The 22,342-nt window shown below is 38.3% G+C and overlaps 1 protein-coding gene across 1 annotated transcript in view; it reads right to left on the reverse strand.

Moving 5' to 3' along the window:
• The window catches only part of LOC118411260 (mothers against decapentaplegic homolog 3-like), a gene marked incomplete in the record, with an annotated part of 30,337 nt that extends 8,143 nt beyond the window's left edge, over nucleotides 1-22,194 (reverse strand). The window contains 4 exon segments of the mRNA XM_035813425.1: nucleotides 8,906-9,046; nucleotides 9,564-9,647; nucleotides 15,124-15,317; nucleotides 21,784-22,194. Of these exon segments, the coding sequence (XP_035669318.1) occupies nucleotides 8,906-9,046; nucleotides 9,564-9,647; nucleotides 15,124-15,317; nucleotides 21,784-21,980 (616 nt within the window).
• Nucleotides 22,195-22,342: the final 148 nt, after the last annotated feature.

The raw sequence follows: 22,342 nt of genomic DNA on the forward strand, positions 1-22,342 counted from the left end.
GACTGGTAAGTATACAAAGTGACTACTCTACTCTAAGGGCTGACTCTAGAACATAACTTCTTGAGTTTGACTTCTTTTCAGAGACAATGAAAGACAAAGGATCCCACTTTTTCTGTAATATTCATGTAAAAAGTCTAGAACACTGCAATACCAAGGAAAGCCACTAGGAGGCACAAAATTTACCTTAACATTGTCTCTGCAAGGATTTGAAAAATGAAGACCATATTACCATGTCTACAACAGAAGATATTCAAACCATAATTTCTACAGCAGATCGATGGAAAGCCACTAGGAGACCTGTATACATGTACGCTTCCAAATTTACATCACAATATCACCACAATCCAGCAACAGGTTCTAGAGTACAATGTAAGTACTGTAAATGCATTTAAGTTTGCGGGGATTTAATTTCGCGGAAGCGGGAAAAAGGACTTTTCGCGGTGGATTTAATTTCGCGGTAACACACTTGACTGCAGTCTAATACCATTATAGAAAAATCTTCGCGGTGGTTTTAAGTTCGCGGTGAACTGGTCACCGCGAAAACCGCGAACATTAATCCACCGGGAACATTTCTGCATTTACAGTATGTCAGAAACACAATCAAGTTGGTGCGTTACGCCCAAGGGCAGTCATACCAGCTATTCACATACAGATACAATGTACGTACACACACAGAGAGACACACTAAAAATAATACCTTTCTCACTGAGGTAAAAAGAAAATATGATGGTTCAGCTGCTCAGAGGCTATTTATCCCCTGGCCTTGACACAACTCAGAAGTTCTATAAGACTATACAACAGTCAAACGTTTTTCTAGGTTAGTCTTCAATTATACAATAAAACTGTAGGTGAATCTATAGGCAGTTTCACTTTATTTGTGGACTATGACTGTTATCTTTAACATATCGATTTGCAACAAGAACTCACAATCAAATGCCTAACATTAGAAACAACTACATCATAAAATGCAGCAATGTTTTTGTATTAATAAATAATCAAGTTTGGAAAAAATTTTGAGAACCAATACAAAATGATTGTAGTCATCATCAAAAATAGCTATACATTAAAATAGGCAGTGATTTAAACAGTTCCGTTTTATCTCTCACGTGGCCCAAGTGCCATCTTCAAATTGCCATGTGAGGGAGGACCAAATTACTACAAGTAATATAACAATGGATACAAACGGAAGTAGCTACTCTACATTGAGCTGATAAATAATGTGTTTTCCATTAGCTCCTAGTGCAACATGCTTTCTGACTAAAACACGTTTTGAGAAAAGCACATGTCAAAACAAGCAATAAGGTTAACCTAACCTACGTTATAATTTTACACTAAAAACAAAGTACCTACATGTGTAAGCCAACAGTAACTATCTGAAATATCTGTAAATAAAGAAAAATATGACTAACACATGTCTATATCAAAAACTGTGAATCATCAACACATTCAATCAACAATTTGAAATGGATGTCTTTTGACAAATTCATTTTTTTTTTTAAATATTCAGTGTTTTCAGGGAATACTGAGCTATCGGCTGAGTTATACATATTTATAACATTGACCTATTATAGCAAAAGTTATGACTTCAAATCAAGGTAAAAATAAAATTGTGATATAAAGTAAACTTAAACTTTCATACACAAAGCATTTTAGGATGGCAAAGTATAGAAGGAGGGTCTGGGGGCATCCTCTAATTGAGCATGTTAAAATTCATATCCTACAAGGACTATTTCCTCAATTTTGAAGTCCAAATTTCAAGAAATATTTAGCAAACATTTCTTTTTGCCTTTAGAAAACCACAGAAATAAATAAACTCCCACTATGCTTGTTGAAACATGTATAGCCGCCCAAATCACAGCGTAGGGTACACAAAGTACAATGTAGCTCAACCTTGTTGACTGGCTCTTTAAACAATTATATTTGCTTTTAAAATTCAATGTTCTTCACTTCAGGCTGTACAAGTGATTAGGTATAACCCCGAAGTATCGAGTTCAATATGGGTTGAAGAAAATGGCCTAATGACCTAGACTAGAGACTATATGGCACAGTTTTTGGACAGACTGTTTTTTCAATACAATCATACAAAGTACAAATATGTAGGTCCTCAGACCAATCCAATACAGGCTCACTTAGATTTAGTATTTTCGAATCATGAAATCTGACTTTTGAAAATGTTTGTCACCAAGAATAAAGTTATCATAACTGTGTGGCATGGAAAACAAAATTTTAGTAAATCAAACAAGGAATATACCAACTTCTTTTTCTTCCCTAGTTATACGATATCAACAACAAAATAAAAGTGAACTGCAAACTGACACTTATATTTTCAATGTCAAACTTTAATTCTATATATGCATAATGGTTACAAATCTGTGGATACATTTATCGTTCATTAGATATGACAAGCAGTTTTTTTTTACTTGAATAGGAATTCGAAGCAGAATGAATCGAGATTTTGTCTGGCAACTATATGTGACTGCCCACCCCGAAAAAAGTCTAGGGTCGGCAGGTTTTTCTAGGATCGGCAGGCTTTTCTAGTGTAGGTTGGGAAACACTAAACACAACATTTTATTTTCTGAGTGAGGTCGAAGAACTTTGCATTGTACAGTACATTGGGCCTAGGAAAAAAAATGTTGTGTTTCCTGTTTCCCTACCTACCCTAAAAAAACTGCCGACCCTAGACTTTTTTGGGGGGTTGGCAGTGGAGTCACATAGCTTCCACTTAGAATGTTCATTCAGCCAGCTTCCTATTGAAGTAAAACAATGCTTGTCCTGTCTAATGAAGGATAAATGTATCTATCGCGCACAAAATTAAAGTTTGACATTAAAAGACATGTGTCGGCATGCATTTCAGTTTACTTTGTTCAACTGTATTGAAATATGTATCACAAGAGTTTTGGCCAGCCTAAAAAAGAATACAAGAAAAAAAAAAGATAATCCCTACCTACCGACCCTAATTTTTTCAGGGCTGAAACAGGAAACACAACATTTTTTTTCCTAGGCCTTGTCAACGTTGGATCCTAGTTAGTACGACCAGCTATGCTTACATGTCTGCCTACACTAGATTTCTCAGAAATATGAGCAGACTAAAGTGAACTTCTGACGTCAACGTACAACCTCAAGTGCATCTAGACCCCTAGATCATCAGACTTATGCGGCTCAATGACTTCCATTCTCAGCAAAATTCTCCCAGTAAAAACATACATGTCCTTATAAGTAGGTTCAAAACCCTACTTTCACCTTAAGTGAAATCTTGGCAGGTCTTGAAGACACGTGTGCAGTTAAACAGATTGAATTCTATTCTCAGAAGGAAAGCATAACCCTCCCAGCAAAAAATATACAAGACCTTAACAATGGTTCAAAAAACTACCTTTACGTAGACTTATGCGGCTCAATGACTTCCATTCTCAGCAAAACTCTCACAGTAAACACATACATGTCCTTAAGTAGGTTCAAAACCCTACTTTCACCTTAAGTGAAATCTTGGCACTGATCCTTAAGACACATCTGCAGTTGAACAGATTGAATTCTATTCTCAGAAGACTCCCAGCAAAAATATACAAGACCTTAACAATGGTTCAAAAAACTACCTTTACCTTGAAGAAAATGGGCTCAGCCTGCACTAAACATAATTGCTACAGACTCATTATCATAAGGCACAGACACTGTCTGTCAAAACATTATCTGGAACTTTATTTTCTAAACAGTGAACCATTAATTTATTAGCCCTTCTACAAAACACACCAGTTTCTGTATCAGAATTGTACAACCGCCCTTCAGCATAACACATTTGAGTTCAGATATCAGAATTGTACAACCGTTACAACCGCCCTTCTGCATAACACATTTGAGTTTAGATATCAGAATTTAGGGATGCAACCGCTACAACCACCCTTCAGCTTAACACATTTGAGTTTAGATATCATAATTTAGGGATGCAACCGCTACAACCGCCCTTCAGCATAACACATTTGAGTCTAGATATCAGAATTTAGGGATGCAACCGCTACAACCGCCCTTCAGCTTAACACATTTGAGTTTAGATATCAGAATTTAGGGATGCAACCGCTACAACCGCCCTTCAGCATAACACATTTAAGTCTAGATATCAGAATTTAGGGATGCAACCGCTACAACCGCCCTTCAGCTTAACACATTTGAGTTTAGATATCAGAATTTAGGGATGCAACCGCTACAACCGCCCTTCAGCATAACACATTTGAGTCTAGATATCAGAATTTAGGGATGCAACCGCTACAACCGCCCATCAGCTTAACACATTTGAGTTTAGATATCAGAATTTAGGGATACAACCGCTACAACCGCCCTTCAGCATAACACATTTGAGTTTAGATATCAGAATTGCAAAACTGCTACAAAAGCCCTTTGGAGTAACACACCAGCTTCTGTATCTGTATTGAACAACTGATATAACTCCTCTTTGGCATGACGCACTTGCTTCTGTATTCTGTATTGTACGAGTGATATTAACGCCTTCAGCGTAACACCAATTATACGGGAAAGCAGCGCCGTACGTAGCATCTGATCGTACCATACCAGATACCACACGACCTGTCACACCTAACCTTTGCACATCTTACCTTAACTTTTAACCTTTGTTTAAAGCTGTCTTACATGTGCTATATCACTTGAAACAATCTCAAAGGCGACTTTTTTTCCTTGTCAACTTCAAAAGCCCATTTTGCTTACAGAAGTGTAAAGACCGATAGGACATTTTCCAAGGCATTCCTGCATTCAATATGAAGTCATAGATATGCATATTCTTTTTAACATATTTTTTTTGTCAACATGCTCCAATAAATATGAATAATAATGCCCTGAAATTGGTCTGGACAGGCAAAATTGCAAGACGAATTTCGACAAGACTACTTTATTTTGTAAACCTGCAGCATTTATCCAAGAGGGCTTGGAATACTTAATTTGTTTCAGAAATGTCTGATTCATAATTTGCCGAGTCTGTATTATTTCTGCTAACTCGGAAAATACTCGCATTTTTTTCCCTGCCTTGCCATGTCAACAATATTTCTGGAACAACATAAAACTGCAATATTTCCAACAATAAATGAATGCGTAGGTTTAATTTTCTGTTGGAAATTACAGTTCAACTTTCTTTCAGAATGACTTCTACCAATACGAATAACTTTCAAGCTAACATTTCTGACTTTGCTTTATTTTTGGTTTGAACATTTCTATCTTTTATTTGTCTTAACATTTCTATCTTTTATTTGTCTTCAACTAATATTTGTTTGTGTTGCTGATCAAGAGAGTGTCACTAACTTAAACAAAACACAGTCACTAAGTATGCTATATCAGTATATGAAATGTGTGACCATTTCCAATATCATATCCAGTTTTTTGAGTGACTGTTACTAGTGTTAGTGATATATGTTGCATATAATTTCTACAAATTACAAGTGGGTATTTCCAGCCATAAAAAAAAAGAATTAACCCTGTTGAAGTACAGTAAACTGAGAGTATAACCTTGATACTGACTGCGTAACGGCGTGCACGTGCGAATCTACGGGTAGTCTGATTTCTCGGAAACATGAAATGTAGTCACTTTACACCCTAACATTTGCACAGGATTACAACATGACATTCCATCTTGCAATTGTCTAAGACTAACTTATGGTAAGCTCATATTTCATGAAGACTCGCTTGGAGTTAGACAAAATGACTACAACACTAAATTCATTATCACAACTTACATCCCACATAATAGGTTCAGTGCTTATATTAATAATATAATATGCTTCATACTCAATATTTTATCATATTTTATAAAGAGTAAGTACGCGTCCTGCAAGATTTTTTCAGGAAAGCTAATATTTCACATAAATCACATTTGTACATGTAGCTACAACTTAAGAATCAACACTTTAGTTTAACTCAAAACACAACTTAACATACCATATAATAGTTTCAATCAATTCCCAGGGTACTTACTAAAATGTTTATATCACCTTTTGGTGAAGTGCTACAATAAAGACAAAGGCTTCCTACGTGTAGTGTTTGTTCTTTTAAAATCATTGATAAACATATTTGCTCATTAATAAACATTGAGGGGCCCTAATACAAAATTGAGGTTTGTGATAAGTTGGTTACATGTTTATATACATGTAATTACCTGCGCGTGCACGCGAGCAAATCAAACATACCGAAACCTCCTTTCTTGCGGAGGCAGTCCGAAAATTTAATTCTACGTCTGGTTCGTACGACAATAATAAGGGGCACAGACGTCGAAGCTTGATTTTTGTCCAGCCATTTTTCTTTGTTTACCAGACAAATGAACTGGACACACAGTGTAAGGTATCCGGCGATGAATTATTTCGCCCCAAATTGGATCTCTAGCGAGACGAAATTAAGACTAAGCCATAGCAGAAAAATTACCATTTAAGAATATGTAAGTATATGCAAGACCAAGTATTGTCGAATTGATTTTTCTTAACAGAAACAATTGCCACAATTTCTGCATTCAAAAATGCCTCTTATAATAGAAAGAAATAGTTTAAATTGTTTACCTTTTACAGATAGTAACAAAATGCAGTGATTTAACTTATGTTTTTACAAAATACAAAGACTCTGATGCAAAATTTCTTTTAGAATCTTTTCTCAAAAAGGTGTGCAAAATTCAATTCTACTATCTAAATGACAATTTTTCTCTTAAGAAATTATAAAGATCTAAATCTCCTATCAATTTCTGTATTCCAATAAAATATCTTTAGTGATATCATTGATAGAAAATGTCTAAAGCAGCTCTATTGGTATTCTACACCACCTATGCTGAAAGACACTCATAACTGGTACACTGCCAACAAGGCTTTCCCCAAGTAAGGGAATAATCTACAATCTTAGCCCTACCTATTCTATTTTTAATCTTAGAGAATTTTTTGTACATTCAACAAAATTTGCTAGTTTTTTGCCAATCTCATTCTCCCCAGATCTACACCTACTGCATTTTACCATACTCTAAATTGCAAGGAAGCGTTCTACCAATATGAACATTTTTTGCCCCCGCTCCAGCTAAAATCAAAGAAAACCAAAAGCGACATACCAAAGATTGAAGACTCCTCTAAGTACGCCCGGTATGGTTCCATTTCTTAGAAAAAGTGAACAAACCCAAGGTACGCACTTGCCTTGTGCAACAGGTGGCACCATTCTCTCTCTCTCATTGGCTTACACACCTGTCACTCTTAGCCCAACCTTTGTTCTGATTGGATGGGGATGTTATGTGACAAGTCACATGACGTGTTTGGGGAATTCTGATTGGCTGGGGACAGCTGTGAGCTCATAACTTTTCATCAGCCATAGGAAAAGTTTGTGTTATGCATGTGACATTGTTTTATTCGGGATGAAACTGCATTGTTCTCGAAAAATCTGGCTTATCCTCAGTAACATATTAAATCTTTCTATGCTATATTATAACCCGCTAAATTATCTATTTGGTGACACCAAGGAGGTTCAATTGAACATCTTTAAAAACTCATTTTCATTCTTAGTAGTCTCGAAATTTAATATGTATATTTCTTGTAATCTTGCAATTAATTTCAGAGGTTATTAGAAGAGCAGCAGGTAAACCCAACCTTAAGCAAAACACACACCTGAGCCCAATGCAATTTCCTAATTCAGGTACAGCAAAAGTGTACACCTAAGCTAATGTTTTATGCACTAAAGTTGTAACAAAGAATTCTAGATCAAGTAAGAAGGACTATCAAATGAAATCAAAGCTATTTAGTAATTCTTAAACAGGTAAACAGGTCTATGCAATCTTCTGGAGCCATATAATCTAAAACTATGTTTTTATGATGTTCATCCACAAAATTAGAGAGTCCTGAAGATATAAAACTATAAACAACTATTTTCCCGGGGAAAAAACCTCTGCCCTAACCTTTTCTTTTTCTTGTACCTGTATCTCATTTTGTATAATGGGTACAACCCTCCTTCAGTGTAACACACAAGATCCTGTATCTGTATTGCTGGTATAACTGCCCTTCAGTGTAACACACCAGCTTCTGTATCTGTATCTATACATATATAGCTAGTATAACTGCCCTACAGCATAACACTCCAGCTATTGGATCTGTATCTGTATAGCCGGTATAACTGCCTTTCAGCGTAACACTCCAGCTTTTGTATCTGTATCTGTATCTGTATAGCCGGTATAACCGTCCTTCAGTGTAACACTCCAGCTTCTATATCTGTATCTGTATAGCTAGTATAACCGCCCTTCGGTGCAACACTCCAGCTTCTATATCTATATCTGTATAGCCGGTATAACTACCCTTTGGCGTAACATCCCAGCTTCTGTATCTGTATCTGTATAGCCAGTATAACTGCCCTTCAGCGCAACACACCAGCTTCTGTATCTGTATAGCCGGTATAACTGCCCTTCTACGTAACACACCAGCTTCTGTATCTGTATCTGTATAGCTAGTATAACTGCCCTTCAGCATAACACACCAGCTTCTATATGTGTATAGCTGATATAACTGCCCTTCTTCGTAACACACCAGCTTCTGTATCTGTATCTGTATGGCCAGTATAACTGCCCTACAGCATAACACTCCAGCTTTTGTATCTGTATCTGTATCATATAGCCCTTATAACTGCCCTACAGCGTAATACTCCTTCTTTGCAGTGTGCACAAATTACAAGCTCAAACTAGATCTTGAAGCTATAAACAAACAAGAATACCCCTGCAGTTTCAGAGCAAGCCGCTAGGGGGCCCAGCCCCTACCTTCATACCAAATATCATTTTAATCCATCTACAGGTTATTGAGTTATGCAGACCACAAATATCCGGAAACACAAACTGACACACACACAGACAGACACACTAAAACCTAAACCTCTATTTTTATGGAGGACAAAGAATCCCCCGTACCTGGTAGAGAGTAGTTCTGTGTGGGGACGTCCTGCGGGTAGCTGGTGTTCTCTGGTACGGAGTTCAGATAATCGTCCAGTGGCGGGAGCTCTGCTGGCATCTCCCCTGGCGGGTTCCTAGGTACCAGGACTGGCGGAAGTACTAAAAAACGAAGAAAAAAAAACATCCAAAATTACAAACTGTAGATACCATCGTTCCGCGTTCGCACTCCAAAACACATGGACACGTATCGACGTAACGTGAAAGGGGTGTCAGGTTTTTACTGTGCGTTTTTTTTTTAATTTTTAATCTACTATTACGATTTTTTTGCTAAGGCGTTAAAAAGGGCCAAGAAATCGTCTCCTATAGATACAATGAAATTCTAATAGTCTTTAACTAATAAGCCGAAAATTTGGTTTGTCAGATTCTTTCTAGTGTTAGATAACATAAATAAAAGGTTTTGTAATTTTCTACAGAGTAGAAAGATACTACCAGATTTTACACCATGATTAAGATATAGGCTATCAGGTTACACGGATCCCAGCTACACCCCTCTCAAGTTACAGTGACACATGCATGTTGCGAGGGGGTTTAAGGGGTTTTCCTGTATACCACCGGGAAGGGCCCTATGGTTCGAGAGGTCCACCTTAGCTAAGAAAGGCAAGAGATTTCGTTACACCTGGCGCCGGATAGCTGCCATCCAAGGCTAGTTCTGCCAGGAGGTCTCCCAGGGGGTTTCGGGGCACCAGAACTGGAGGTAACGCTGGAAAAAAGGTACACGGTGTCAGGAAAGCGCCTTACCGAAAAACCACTTCACACCCTTAGCTGCTAGATGTTTCAATCAAATTTGCTTCTTTTTCAGTTATCTTTTTTTCTGATGTGCAACCAGCAAATGAAAGTAGGTTACTCAGTAATTTTTAGGTTGCCCACAATTTTTTTAAGAAGTGTACATGTAGGTAATGCTAGAAAAAAAAACGTGTTAGGATTTAGCACCTTACCAAAACCACTTCACAACCTTATCTGTAAAACCTGCTGAATGTTTGAATCAAAATTAATGTTGTTTTTTATCTCACAAGTTATCCAGTGTGCAACCTTGGGAATCAAAGTACAATGTAGGTAGCTCAAAGTCATTTTAGGTTGCCCACTTTTAGTTTGGAAAATTACATTATCTAATCAAATCTGTTGATCATGATCTAAAACTGATGTCATAATACACATGATTTTTTTCAGTTGTGGCTAGACTATAATATATGACTTGTTTTGGTATGATAATAATTCTATTTAATCAAGCCATTGTTTGACAATGAAACTGTTGAAGTATTCTTCTTGTATGATGTGCAAGAAAAATGATAAAAACCTTGATTTCAAATTTGGTAATTCAAGAGAAAACTGACAATGAGTTCATTGCAAGCAAAACCTAACCCAATACAAATTTGCCTCCATACAACTACCTTAATAGGCTTAAGTCGATGGCCTTCCTTTAAGGATGTAAGGGTAGTGTGTTATTATCCACTTTGTGTACGTGAGGATTCCCATTTGATCTCCCCAACCAAATTCATGTACCCATTTTTACACCTGGGTGGAGTGAGGAAAGTCTTATTCAGTGCCTTTCCCAAGGGCACAAAATCGGTAGCATAACACTATTATTAACAGGATTTGAACCCAGGACCTCTGGATTCTGGGCCAAACACCATGCAGTTACGCCACACAACCCACAATTTTCCTAACTGGAAAAATACCATATCTATCTAAGACCCTTCTTCTAACACATCTACAGAGATCTATACAGAAGAAATCAGCACAAAGAACACTAGACTTCCAAAAACATCACACTACTACATTTACACCAGAAAACTCTTGACTGACTAACCAAATGCCTTTGTTAACACTAGTAGGGGGCATCCCCTATTGTAATTATAATCTATATAGGAAACAAAATACAAGGAACTGTCACCTGACTCAAGACTAAGTACTGTCATTCGATCTCTTGTAAAAATCTTAACAGAACAGCAGTATATTCTTACTTTATCTTAGACATCAAAAATTAAGATTCTTGAATTGGACAACAAAAAAGAGGGAAAAACATACCATTCTAGCTTGGTCTTTTCTGACCTGTTTAATTCATATTTCTGGCAACAAAAACTCATCTACAAATCATTTTAGTACAACTAGAAACACAAAGACATATAGCAAACCTTAACCTAACACTTAGTATAGTCTCAATACTATTGGAGTTACAGACAAGACACCATTCTACAATAAAAATGTTCTTTCCATGGTCCAAGATACCTTCTTTTGGGGCCTTCCACACAAAGGATATGTTCCGCCTACTCTCCAGATTACAAATTACTGTTAAATCAGCTGTACTCATTACCAAGAAAAGGATTAAGTAGGCTTAAGATGGATTAAGGTTCAATTGTACTGCAGAACATGGAAAAAAACTGCTAATCCTTTTTTTGTACATATAGCAAATTGAGCAATTTTGTTGCATGCAGTTCGAAACAAATAAGCAAGGCTTGAAATTCTTTTTGTTATAAAATATTTTTCTATATCTTTTTCTCCGTCCCACTTATTGTTTGGAAGCCCATATTGCTTGATTTCATTGCCAAACCTATATTGTAAAGCTTACTAAAATACAATTTCCTGTAATGGAGGTCAGACTTTTTGGACAAAGAGGATACTGTAAATGCAGAAACTTTTGCGGTGGTTTAATATTCGCAGTGGCCGCTTCACCGCGAATTTAAAACCACCGCAAACATTTCTTCATGGCAGTAAGAGACTACAGTGCATGGTGATACTGCGAACTTAAACCCACCGTCAAAAGGCTTTTCTTCGGCTACCAGGAAATTAAATCCCCATGAATTTAAATGCATTTTACAGTCATTTTTTTGCTGTCCTGACAAGACAATTTCTGTCTCTGGATGGGGCCTGTACTAACAATTATCATTTTAAGAAGTACAGTCAAACCTGTCCAAGACGGTCACAAGGGGGACTGGACAAAAGTGACCGTTTTGGACAGGAGGCTGGCTTGAAGAGCCTCAAACTCACAACATTTAATTATTACACAGCGGCAATGTTTGACCCATATTACAGTAGAATGCCACATCCGGTAGCACAATTTCATGAGATTTCTCAATAGTAATCATAAGAAATTGACGTAGCCACATGATTGAAAATGGGATGGTCTTCTTGGACAAGGATTGGACCCTCTCCGGTCTCCATACAATGTAGCCATGGCCAGCCCTTGCACAGTATAACAATTCATGATAATAAACTGGGTTCTCACAATCAATTTATCACAGCACAGAGGGCATTTTACCTCGTTGAAGCCATGTGGCAAGCAGCACAGGGGTGAGTATGTTGGGGGTCTGGGGGAATCCTCCCCTGAAAATGTTTACGCAAATGTTTTAAACCCCCAGAAACACTATTTTCTGCATTTTGAGGGCAAAATTTACGACATAATGATAAAGCAATTTTTTTTACCTTTGTTACAAAACAATAGAAAAGCCCAATTAACTGTTTGAAACAGCGTTCCCGCCAGGCATACGTCTTTACGTCTTTGGACGCATATTTTTCTGGAAAGACGCACTCGGCTCAGCTGAATGCGTCCATAAAAAATTCTGAAAGAAAGGCTGACCTGTACCACCAGTGTACAAAATGTATCTGGAATCTTTTTAAAAAATCTGTCTTTATAAGAATGAATCCTACCTTTACAATTTATACTTCAAATTCTTCACTTTCCGGTCATCCCAGTAGTCTGAGCATGGGGCGGAGTGCGGCACGTTTTACAACTAGCGAATCCATGTGCAACACAACCTGCCACGCGCCAGTCTGAGCCGTCCGTTGCGCAATGTAATTTTTTGTAGTCCGTGAAATACATCTGACAGTGAGCATTCTTTAACACTCGAAGAAATCTTATGCAGATTTTATATTCTGATATTAACATAATACTAACTTGTCCTCATTTTCACGTATTTGTTAAAGACTTGTGGGCAATACAAGTATTGAACGAACAAACTGTTCTGCGCGAGTGCTGCACATCTCAACAAAAGTTCTCACGCTGTGGGCAGATGATTGGCAGTCGGTATTTTTGACAACAGGCCGCCGGCGCCATGCAGTCCAGATTGGCCACCAGGTCCAAATCCAATCATCTTAATAACCAATCAGCATTCGATAAATGTAATGTTACACTCTGTCATTGGTCACCGGGAAAAAAAGTTGCCGACTATTAGCGCACGTGATGTTGGTAGCCGCCAGTGTCGTCTGGCAACTTGTGTGTCTTCCCTAGCTGCTAACAATTTACTATTAAAGTTTCCCCATTTATCCAAGTTAAAAAACGTGCGCGGTAAATAAGTGAAGAATTCAAAACTATACACTTTATTTCTTATTTACAAAATTTCTTTTGTTTCAAAAAGACAAAATTTGCGGCAGAAAAGGGGCCGCAATATTGTTGTCAGGCGTCGATCGAGTCGGTTGTGCACTAGCATTGGCCTCCGTGGCACATGGCGCGGCACGCCCCCCTCCCCAGATGGATCGTCGATCGCAGCGCCCAGCACGCTGGGACGTCTTTCTGGCTACTCCTTCAAGGCTACACCGGCACTGATCACTGCCAAAGAGCAGGGCTCGAAATACATTTTTCAGTCAACTTGCACCAGTGCAAGTTAAGCCAAAGGTAACTTGCACCAAAAGAAACTTACTTGCACAACCCAAAATAGTGAACTGTTAACCCTTTATTCTTCTTCTGAAAATTTGCAAATATATGGGGATACATAAAGACCACATGTTTGGATATTTGTTTTCCAAAGCGTATTTTATTTTGGATTTCAAATTGTACAACAAATGTGAATTTAGGCTTAATTTAAGACAATTCAATGTCTTAACTTGATAAGATCAATAGATTTCTTCTGGACTCTTCGAGTGACTTCCATCACTATTCTTAACCATCGCTAGAACAACTCAATACAAACACATATAACTGGAAAATCCAGTTGATCATATCAAAGTCACTAAATTGTATGCAAAATGTATTTACTCATATGCAAATCAAGGTAAGACAACACCATAGGAATTATTAGCATTATAGAGATGGAATTATCTTCAAATTTTGTTTACCTGGATGTCTAACCAAGTTTAGAAATAACAAATTTAGGCTTTTTTTTTATTCAGTGTTGTTTTCTTTTACCTTTCAATGGCAGACAATATTCTTGGTGTGTGTAAGCTTTTTCTAAAGTCAGGTATTAGTGGATAAAAGTAACTTGCACTGGTGCAAGTTTGGTCCAAACTTACTTGCACCACACCAATTTTACATGCACAAACTTGCATATGCATGTGGTATTTCGAGCCCTGCAAAGAGGCAGCAGATCGTCCTCCTTCGAGTAATGTATAACGTCCTTGGTCTATTTAAAAAGAAATCCAACGAAAGATTTCACTCCGAAAACGGGGTTACCTGAGGTCGCAGGAAACAAACGCACGCTCGTAGAAAATGACGGCACGGCCTTGTAAAACCCCACCGATTCGAAAAATTTGAGTAAAATCATTGGGCAAAATAGAAAAAAACACAAAGTGTGATGGCGCCGTTATTTTATCGTCTCGGAAAACTACTGTATTTGATGCGGGAGGGCGCAACATCGATCGCAGGAGGTAGACATTTTTTTATTCAATGACGGAAAAAAATTGGCAGAGGATGAAAATGGGAGTAAAAGAGGCAACCGACGTCCAATCTCAAGTGCATGATTATCCTCTCAGATTGCAGGAAATTGTGTTCTAGAGGGTTTGAAAATTCAAATTTTCCCGGGGGAGCATGCCCCCGGACCCCCCTAGAATGCGAGCGCCTGCGGCGCTCGTCTCGCGCCTCCGGCGCTCATTACGCCCCTCCCAAATATTTGGACGCATACTTTCAAGAACCTGGCGGGAACGCTGGTTTGAAACATGACGTAGGGGCTCAAATCACAGCATAGGGATACAAATCAGTGTAGGGGCTCTCTACTCTAAACTGCACTTAGTCTAGGAAGAACTCTGATAAGCCAACAGTAATGTTCAAGTCATGCATAAACCTTATGGATAACCATTTTTATCAATAAACTTTTTGATTGATAGATAAGAATGAATTAAGCATATGCATGGACCGTAAGTTGCTTTCACCCTTTGGTAGTTGTACAAATCATAATACAGTTGTAGTATTCAAGCAGGCCTTGTATGGGGCAGAAACTTGGGAGAAACATTCAGTACGCATTCCATACCGGGAGTTTCGACTCTCTGATAGTGGTAGGGGTTGACGCAGACTTCCTCCCGCTTCAGGCTGAAGGCATACTCGCAGGTCTCGAGCGCGCGCAGCTCATGATGGCTCTGCAAGTCCGGCCACCTCCACAGCCGGCAGTAGATCACGTGTGGAAGACCTTTTCTGTGAGACACCTGCAGCCGACCGTCCAGGGACCTGCAAAACACAGGTGAGAGACCCATGAAGTATGCCCTCAAAATAAACACAAGTGAGAGACCCACAAAGTACAGAGTGCTGCAAAACGCTGGCGAGATACCTTCGAAATTCAAATAACATCGATAATCTTTGAAAAAAACACATATGAGAGACCTAGTAAGACACCTAGATTGAGTTTATAATCTTTTTATATACAGGTGAGAGACCTGTATATGTTCAGTCTTGCAAAACGCTGGTGAGATACCTCTCAAGGTTAAAAAGTTTGAAAATCTTTTAAAAAACACAGGTGAGAGACCAACAGAGTTCATGAAAATGGAGAATCCAGTGAAACATATATGAGAGATCTATGAACTTTGTACAGTTCACCGATCCTGCTAAATACCTAATTATAAGAGAAAAATGTTAATTAATCTCACTAAATTCCCTTCTTCTGATACTACTAGCATTACCAAATACTATTAGATAGAACCTTTTCCGTGCTAGTCACAAGGAAACTGTGCTTTTACATATGACCTTTTAGGCGCCAACCTTAAAGGGCTTTTGACCTATAGTATCACATTCCTAAACTGATCTCAACGATAAGAACAACACGTGAAGGTTTCAAATTCAAGAAGCCTACAACACGGTCCCAGCCTTGAGTACACATCAAGATCAAGATCAAGAACGCAAACAGACTCCTCCCGAGAAAAGAATGGCTACCTGTCGCTCACCTGTACCTGGGAGTTTCTTAGAAGCCGGACAGGGTTTATATCTCACCTTGCCACACAGGACGCACACTTGGCATTATGGGTTATGACTCATACAGGTCACCACAGGACAACGACCTTTGACACACATTCCACACAAGGACACAATTCTACTTCCTTAAATATCATAACTTTGTGTAAAATGTCAAGCTATGAAGTACAATTGAATATCTATATCTTAAGTTATAAGGAACAAATATGCACACTGTCACTGTCTGTAAAAGATGCGCAACAAAGGAAAAATTGAAAATATATTTTGTTCAATGAAATATTGCCGTAAGGGAGGGAGGGAACAATGGCGGTTAAGTGGCGTTTTGATTAAGATTTTGTCAATCATGACAATCACTGACAAGAATGATTAAAAATGCCAACTACAACATTACAAATGCTACCTACATTATAAAACCTTACTGTTCTCGTAAATATATGATTAGAAAACCAAAGAGCCACACCTTGAGTTCGTTGACAACCAACCACACCTACGATTGTATTGATGAACGTGAGGTACAGTACACTACACGCCATTGGACAACACCAAAAACCTAAATGTGAGATACAGTACACGCCATTGGACAACACCAAAAACCTAAATGTGAGGTACAGTACACGCCATTGGACAACACCAAAAACCTAAATGTGAGGTACAGTACATGTTATTGGACAACACCAAAAACCTACACTTTGACAAGTTAACAGCCATGGCTGCAATTTGTATCAGGGTTCTAGCCAGGATTTCATTTTAGTGTAGTGGGAATGGCATAGTAGCGAAGCGACAAATCAGGAGATTGGTGTGGAAGGGGGGTCTTGGCCCTTCCACGGTGAGATTTTAAAAATGTTGAGTTAAAAGTTGGCAGTTTTTTGGTCAGTTTTGAGTGGCATATAATCACTTTTCATTGTTCAGACATTGATTAGACATTGTTGAACAAGCAACTGATAGCAAAGCACCACTACAGTAGTTAAAAATTAGCGTAGTGGCCCTTATTTTAGCGTAGTGGTCACAAATTATAGCATAGTGGCTCACTACGCTAAAAATTTGTAATATGCACTAGCCCTGTGTATAATACTAAAGCCAGACTACAAATTAAAGAAATTGTAACACACAAATACCTGAACTGCAGTGTCTGTGAATATGACTGTTGAGACAGCAACGGTCAAAACAACGACCTTCACAGTCTCAGGTCTCAATATAACAGTTTGGAGCAGACAACAATAACTCCTAGAGGGGGGGGGGGGTGCATATTTGTAAAAAGCTCTCACTTCCAGACTTCCCTCAGGCATCTATTTACATATGGGTTCCAGATATGGCCGCCTGGTAAAGTGTATCTAAGATATACTACGTTAGAATCTTTCGAATCTATTGAGATTGTTGTTGTTGTTTTTTCACCGCAAGAATCAGTTAACAAAATTTCTTCCACTTCAAGGAAGTGGTATGGTCTTCCCGACAATGTTACAAAAGTCACCACTTCTGTACTGTAGACGTCTAACAAAATCTTCCTCTTGCATTCTACGCCAATCTTCTAGGCTCTTTCAATTCAGTAACCTGTAACTTGGCAACTTGGGGCCCTACTCAATCTAATCTTTGACATAAAATTTTCAGTTCTATGTCCCGTTCTATAATCTATTATGTACTCTGTCCTATGTTCTGTTCTTTTTTCCTTGACAACATCTGAAAATTGAAAAACCTTTCACACAAAAATTTATAGTTAGCACCTTTTTCTAGCTTTTTCTCTTTTCTACCATAAAATCAAATTATTCAACACTTCATTTTCAATTTCAATGCTAACTATCTTCAACTTTAAGACATAAAAATGTTAAAGACTGCTAAATCTATCAAATCAAATTCAATAGAAAATGTAATTGTATATTGCATAGCTGTTATTCCATATGGAATACTTGTCTGCAATAACTAAAACTTCAAGATCATAAAATATCAGTATCAAATCAGGGCTAGAAACACTCCTATCTGTATACATGCAGTGTTCCAGGTAACTAACATGTAACATTTACTGACAAGTTTTCTCTGGACCAATCAGCTAGAAAAGTTGAATTTTGAAGCAAATTTGAATTCCTTGCATTTCAACAAAGGTACTTATCACTACACAAAACTCCACAAACCTAAAATATGGAATAGTGGATGATATTTAGACATCAGAAATACCTGCACAGCTCCAATTTTAACTGCACTAACCTGTATATACCCAGTACATGGACCAGTACAGGTTAGGTGCAGGTAGACATCAGAAATACCTGCACAGCTCCAATTTTACCTGCACTAACCTGTATATACCCAGTACATGGACAAGTGCAGGTTAGGTGCAGGTAGACATCAGAAATACCTGCACAGCTCCAATTTTACCTGCACTAACCTGTATATACCCAGTACATGGACCAGTGCAGGTTAGGTGCAGGTAGACATCAGAAATACCTGCACAGCTCCAATTTTACCTGCACTAACCTGTATATACCCTCTACATAGACCAGTGCAGGTTAGGTGCAGGTAGACACCAGAAATACCTGTACAGCTCCAATTTTACCTGCACTAACCTGCATATACCCAGTACATGGACCAGTACAGGTTAGGTGCAGGTAGACACCAGAAATACCTCCACAGCTCCAATTTTACCTGCACTAACCTGCATATACCCAGTACATGGACCAGTACAGGTTAGGTGCAGGTAGACACCAGAAATACCTCCACAGCTCCAATTTTACCTGCACTAACCTGTATATACCCAGTACATGGACCAGTACAGGTAGACATTAGAAATACTTGCACAACTCCAATTTTACCTGTACTAACCTGTATATACCCAGTACATGAACCAGTGCAGGTAAGGTGCAGGTAGACATCAGAAATACCTGCACAGCTTCAATTTTACCTGTTCTAACCTGTATATACCCAGTACATGGACCAGTGCAGGTTAGGTGCAGGTAGACACCAGAAATACCTGCAAAGCTCAAATTTCATCTGCACTACCCTGTATATACCTAGTACATAGACCAGTGCAGGTTAGGTGCAGGTACATGTAGACATCAGAAATACCTGTACAGCTCCAATTTTACCTGTACTGTACCTGCACAGCTCCAATCTTACTTACGTATGAAGTATTTCCAGCCCGAGCGTATCTCACATGGACTCAACATACATACAACAGCCAAACTTGCGCCAGAGCGCTCGATAGTGTCACTTTAGTAAGTGATGACGAACGTTGACGCCAGACCAGACAATACATGTCCTAGTAACATTTGGACCAGACAACCGCTGATGTCAACGATTTGCGTATTATGTTGTTAAATTTCCACGGAAACATCTGTGGCCCAAGGTCTCAAGTTACACAACCTTGATTCTAGGCCAAACTGATTTTATTTGTTGGTTTCAAAAAAATCAAAATTGGAGGATATGATAATATGATAATGAACATTGTAATCTAACAGAGTCTGAGTGAAATTCAGTTTCAGGGCGCATAATATTGTCTGATTTTTGTTCATATTTATTGGTTCACTTTCCTTAAAATGATTTGGAACCAAACCATAAAAACTGACTCCTTGTCCATACAGAAAATTCTTGTTTAAATTTGGAATTTGGAATTTTTTGGCTTTCTGAGAGAAAAAATTACAAATTTGTCACTTTCAAGTTTTGCCCTTTCTCTTCAATTTACTTAGCAACCTTTTTCATCCTTTAAGCTTAGAATGCGGGCATCTTTTTTCAAACATGTATTTCTAGTCCTTCCTTAGTACTTACATGCACATGCTTACCTCAATTTTGCTGTCTATGATACAGTACAGAAGGCAATCATAAAATCACTGTGTGAAGCCAAGAACCCTAGCTGGAGATTCGAGAGTTTTGGAAACGTACAAACTTTCGGTTCCCATGCTATGGTCATTACAATAACAATCAGTAACGCACAATCAATCTGTAATCCAGTGACAACGTTCGCCTAGTTAACAATGATGCATTAATCGTTGTCACTGTCAAACGATGGATTACCATTTGGATATGCTGTTTCTATCATAGCAAAAAAGGAAAGGCATATGTTGCATGAAAATTGGCACAAAAAAAAAGAATTCTGAATGCGTTAACATTGAATTACCAAACCATAACTTTCACAACGAAGAATTTTCATAACTTCCCCTTAAATGAAATCATTTTGGCATCCATATTTCAAACATTGCCACATCTACATGTAAATTATGAACAAAAGACACCGAACGCAAGCCAACACGAAACCATAATGAAACAAAACTGAGAAGAAATATCATCACATACTCCAACTATTCTAGGAAATGAGGGTTACAACTTACTCTGTTCCTTCCGAAAGACTGCTAGCAACAAAATCAGAGTAGAAATCGTGTTGAAATCTCGTAATGGTACACACAATCGCACGTCACCTAGCTATACATACACACCCACGTACTATACTTTGTGAATGTCTATCGAGCACCTTACCGCACGTAGTCTCGAAGCACGTACAACGTAAAAATGTCACTATTCTAACATCTAAGACAACGCTCAATTTAAGATAAGAACGTAAGTTATCGGTGGGCAGATCAAGAACGTCTAAGGTAACTTCAGGTCACCGATTTAGAAGATGTGATCCCGAAACGAGAACAAAGGCGAAATCTTGAACCTGTAACAATGAGGGTCGCTCGAGACAAAGGGTGGAGTGTAGCAGTCATGTGATCATAATACACACACACACACACACGCAGCGAAACAGAGCCAAGACCACATTCAAGTTTTACAGTCGACCCGCTGTCCTAGTTTTAGGGACAAAATGGCTGAAACAGAAACAACTTTCTTCTGCAGAAAGGAAAAGTCTATGTTCCTAAGTTCAAGTACAAGTGAAAGTGTTCAAAAATTACGTAAACATATTCTCAGCTTTATATTGTTAAATTCATTGTATCAAATCTGGGATTTCAGATTTCTTTTTATTAAAACAAGGATAAAATTTTAATCCATAGACTTTCTACACACAAAGCAACAAAGGAAATGAACACATAAAAAAGTGAAAGTGCAGTATTCTCTCTTAGCTAATTGATATGCAAATTTTCTGCATAAATGCAAATCGCTTGTGCAATTCAGGAAGTACAGACGTCTATAATTACAGCTGTACTTATTGTTGTGCAAATTATAAAGACTTTCTCTTAAAGCACCGCTAAATAAAAGGCATAAGAAAATCATACAAGGAAACAGAAATGTTTTATTTGTTTAAGGATGAGTCACTTCCTTTCCCCAAAATAGCCGAGCGTCCCCGACAAGCTCCAGCCTTTATAATTCTAGCTGTCAAAAGTTTCGGAAATTTCAGAAGGGTAAAGGCCAAAAGATCAGGTCTAAATCTAAACAAAATAGTTTCCTGTTTTGCAAAGGCATGTAAAGGTATTTGTTATGTGATCGCTGTAGCAAGAGTTTTTATTCTAGGTGCATTTTTCTGGAGAATTTCAAGTTTTTTAAATTCGGAGTGTGCACGACAGGACGAGGTGTCAAGATTTTGGTGACGCGAAAGTCCGGCGTAAACTAGTAATATCAGGCAGACAATCACAGGAATTTGTACATGGAAATACGATACATGAGATCTTTAGTCGGTTTGTAAAATGTGGAGAAAATTTGGGACAAAAACGCCAAAGTTTCGTCCTTGGGACGAGATTTTTGTTTCACCCCTCAAAATCAAGATGGCGGACCCAAAACAAACCCAAGTTTTCTCCCCTCCCTCTTGTCTTACCTCGGAATAGTCACGCATTTTGTGTTGGGGTCCTGCTGTGTGATAGACTTCTCAAGTTCCTCCAAACCGCACGTCTTCTTCAGCTTCTTGACTAAACTTTTCACGGCCTTTTCCGACCACTTGTCCTCCCCTTCCCCCTTCTTCCATCCCAGAAGCCGCTTGACAATCGGTGGAGTGAACGGTAACATCGACGTCATGGCTTTTGCGGACTTTTCTGAAGTGCCAGCGAGAGAAAATCGGCGCCGACGGCTGTGGAGCCTTCCTGGGAAAAGTTTGGCCGAAAACTGGGCCGACTGGACGATTTCCGGGCGAAGAAATTCAACAATTTTCTACACCCACTCTTTACTTTAATTCCAGACGTCAGCCATTAGGAAGTGATCGTTCACCGCCGATTCTAGACGATATACGTCCGCCTCTTCGTAGGGAGACCACAAAATAGTGCTAATGGTTATAAAAACTAATATAAAAATAAATGTGCTACACATTTCACATACATTTGGTACATATTTGTATATCTAGTGCTGTTTGCATACTTTTGTTGAAATTGAAAGGATTTAAA

This window comes from Branchiostoma floridae, chromosome 3 (assembly GCF_000003815.2).
Source record: "Branchiostoma floridae strain S238N-H82 chromosome 3, Bfl_VNyyK, whole genome shotgun sequence".
Classification (NCBI taxonomy): domain Eukaryota; kingdom Metazoa; phylum Chordata; class Leptocardii; order Amphioxiformes; family Branchiostomatidae; genus Branchiostoma; species Branchiostoma floridae.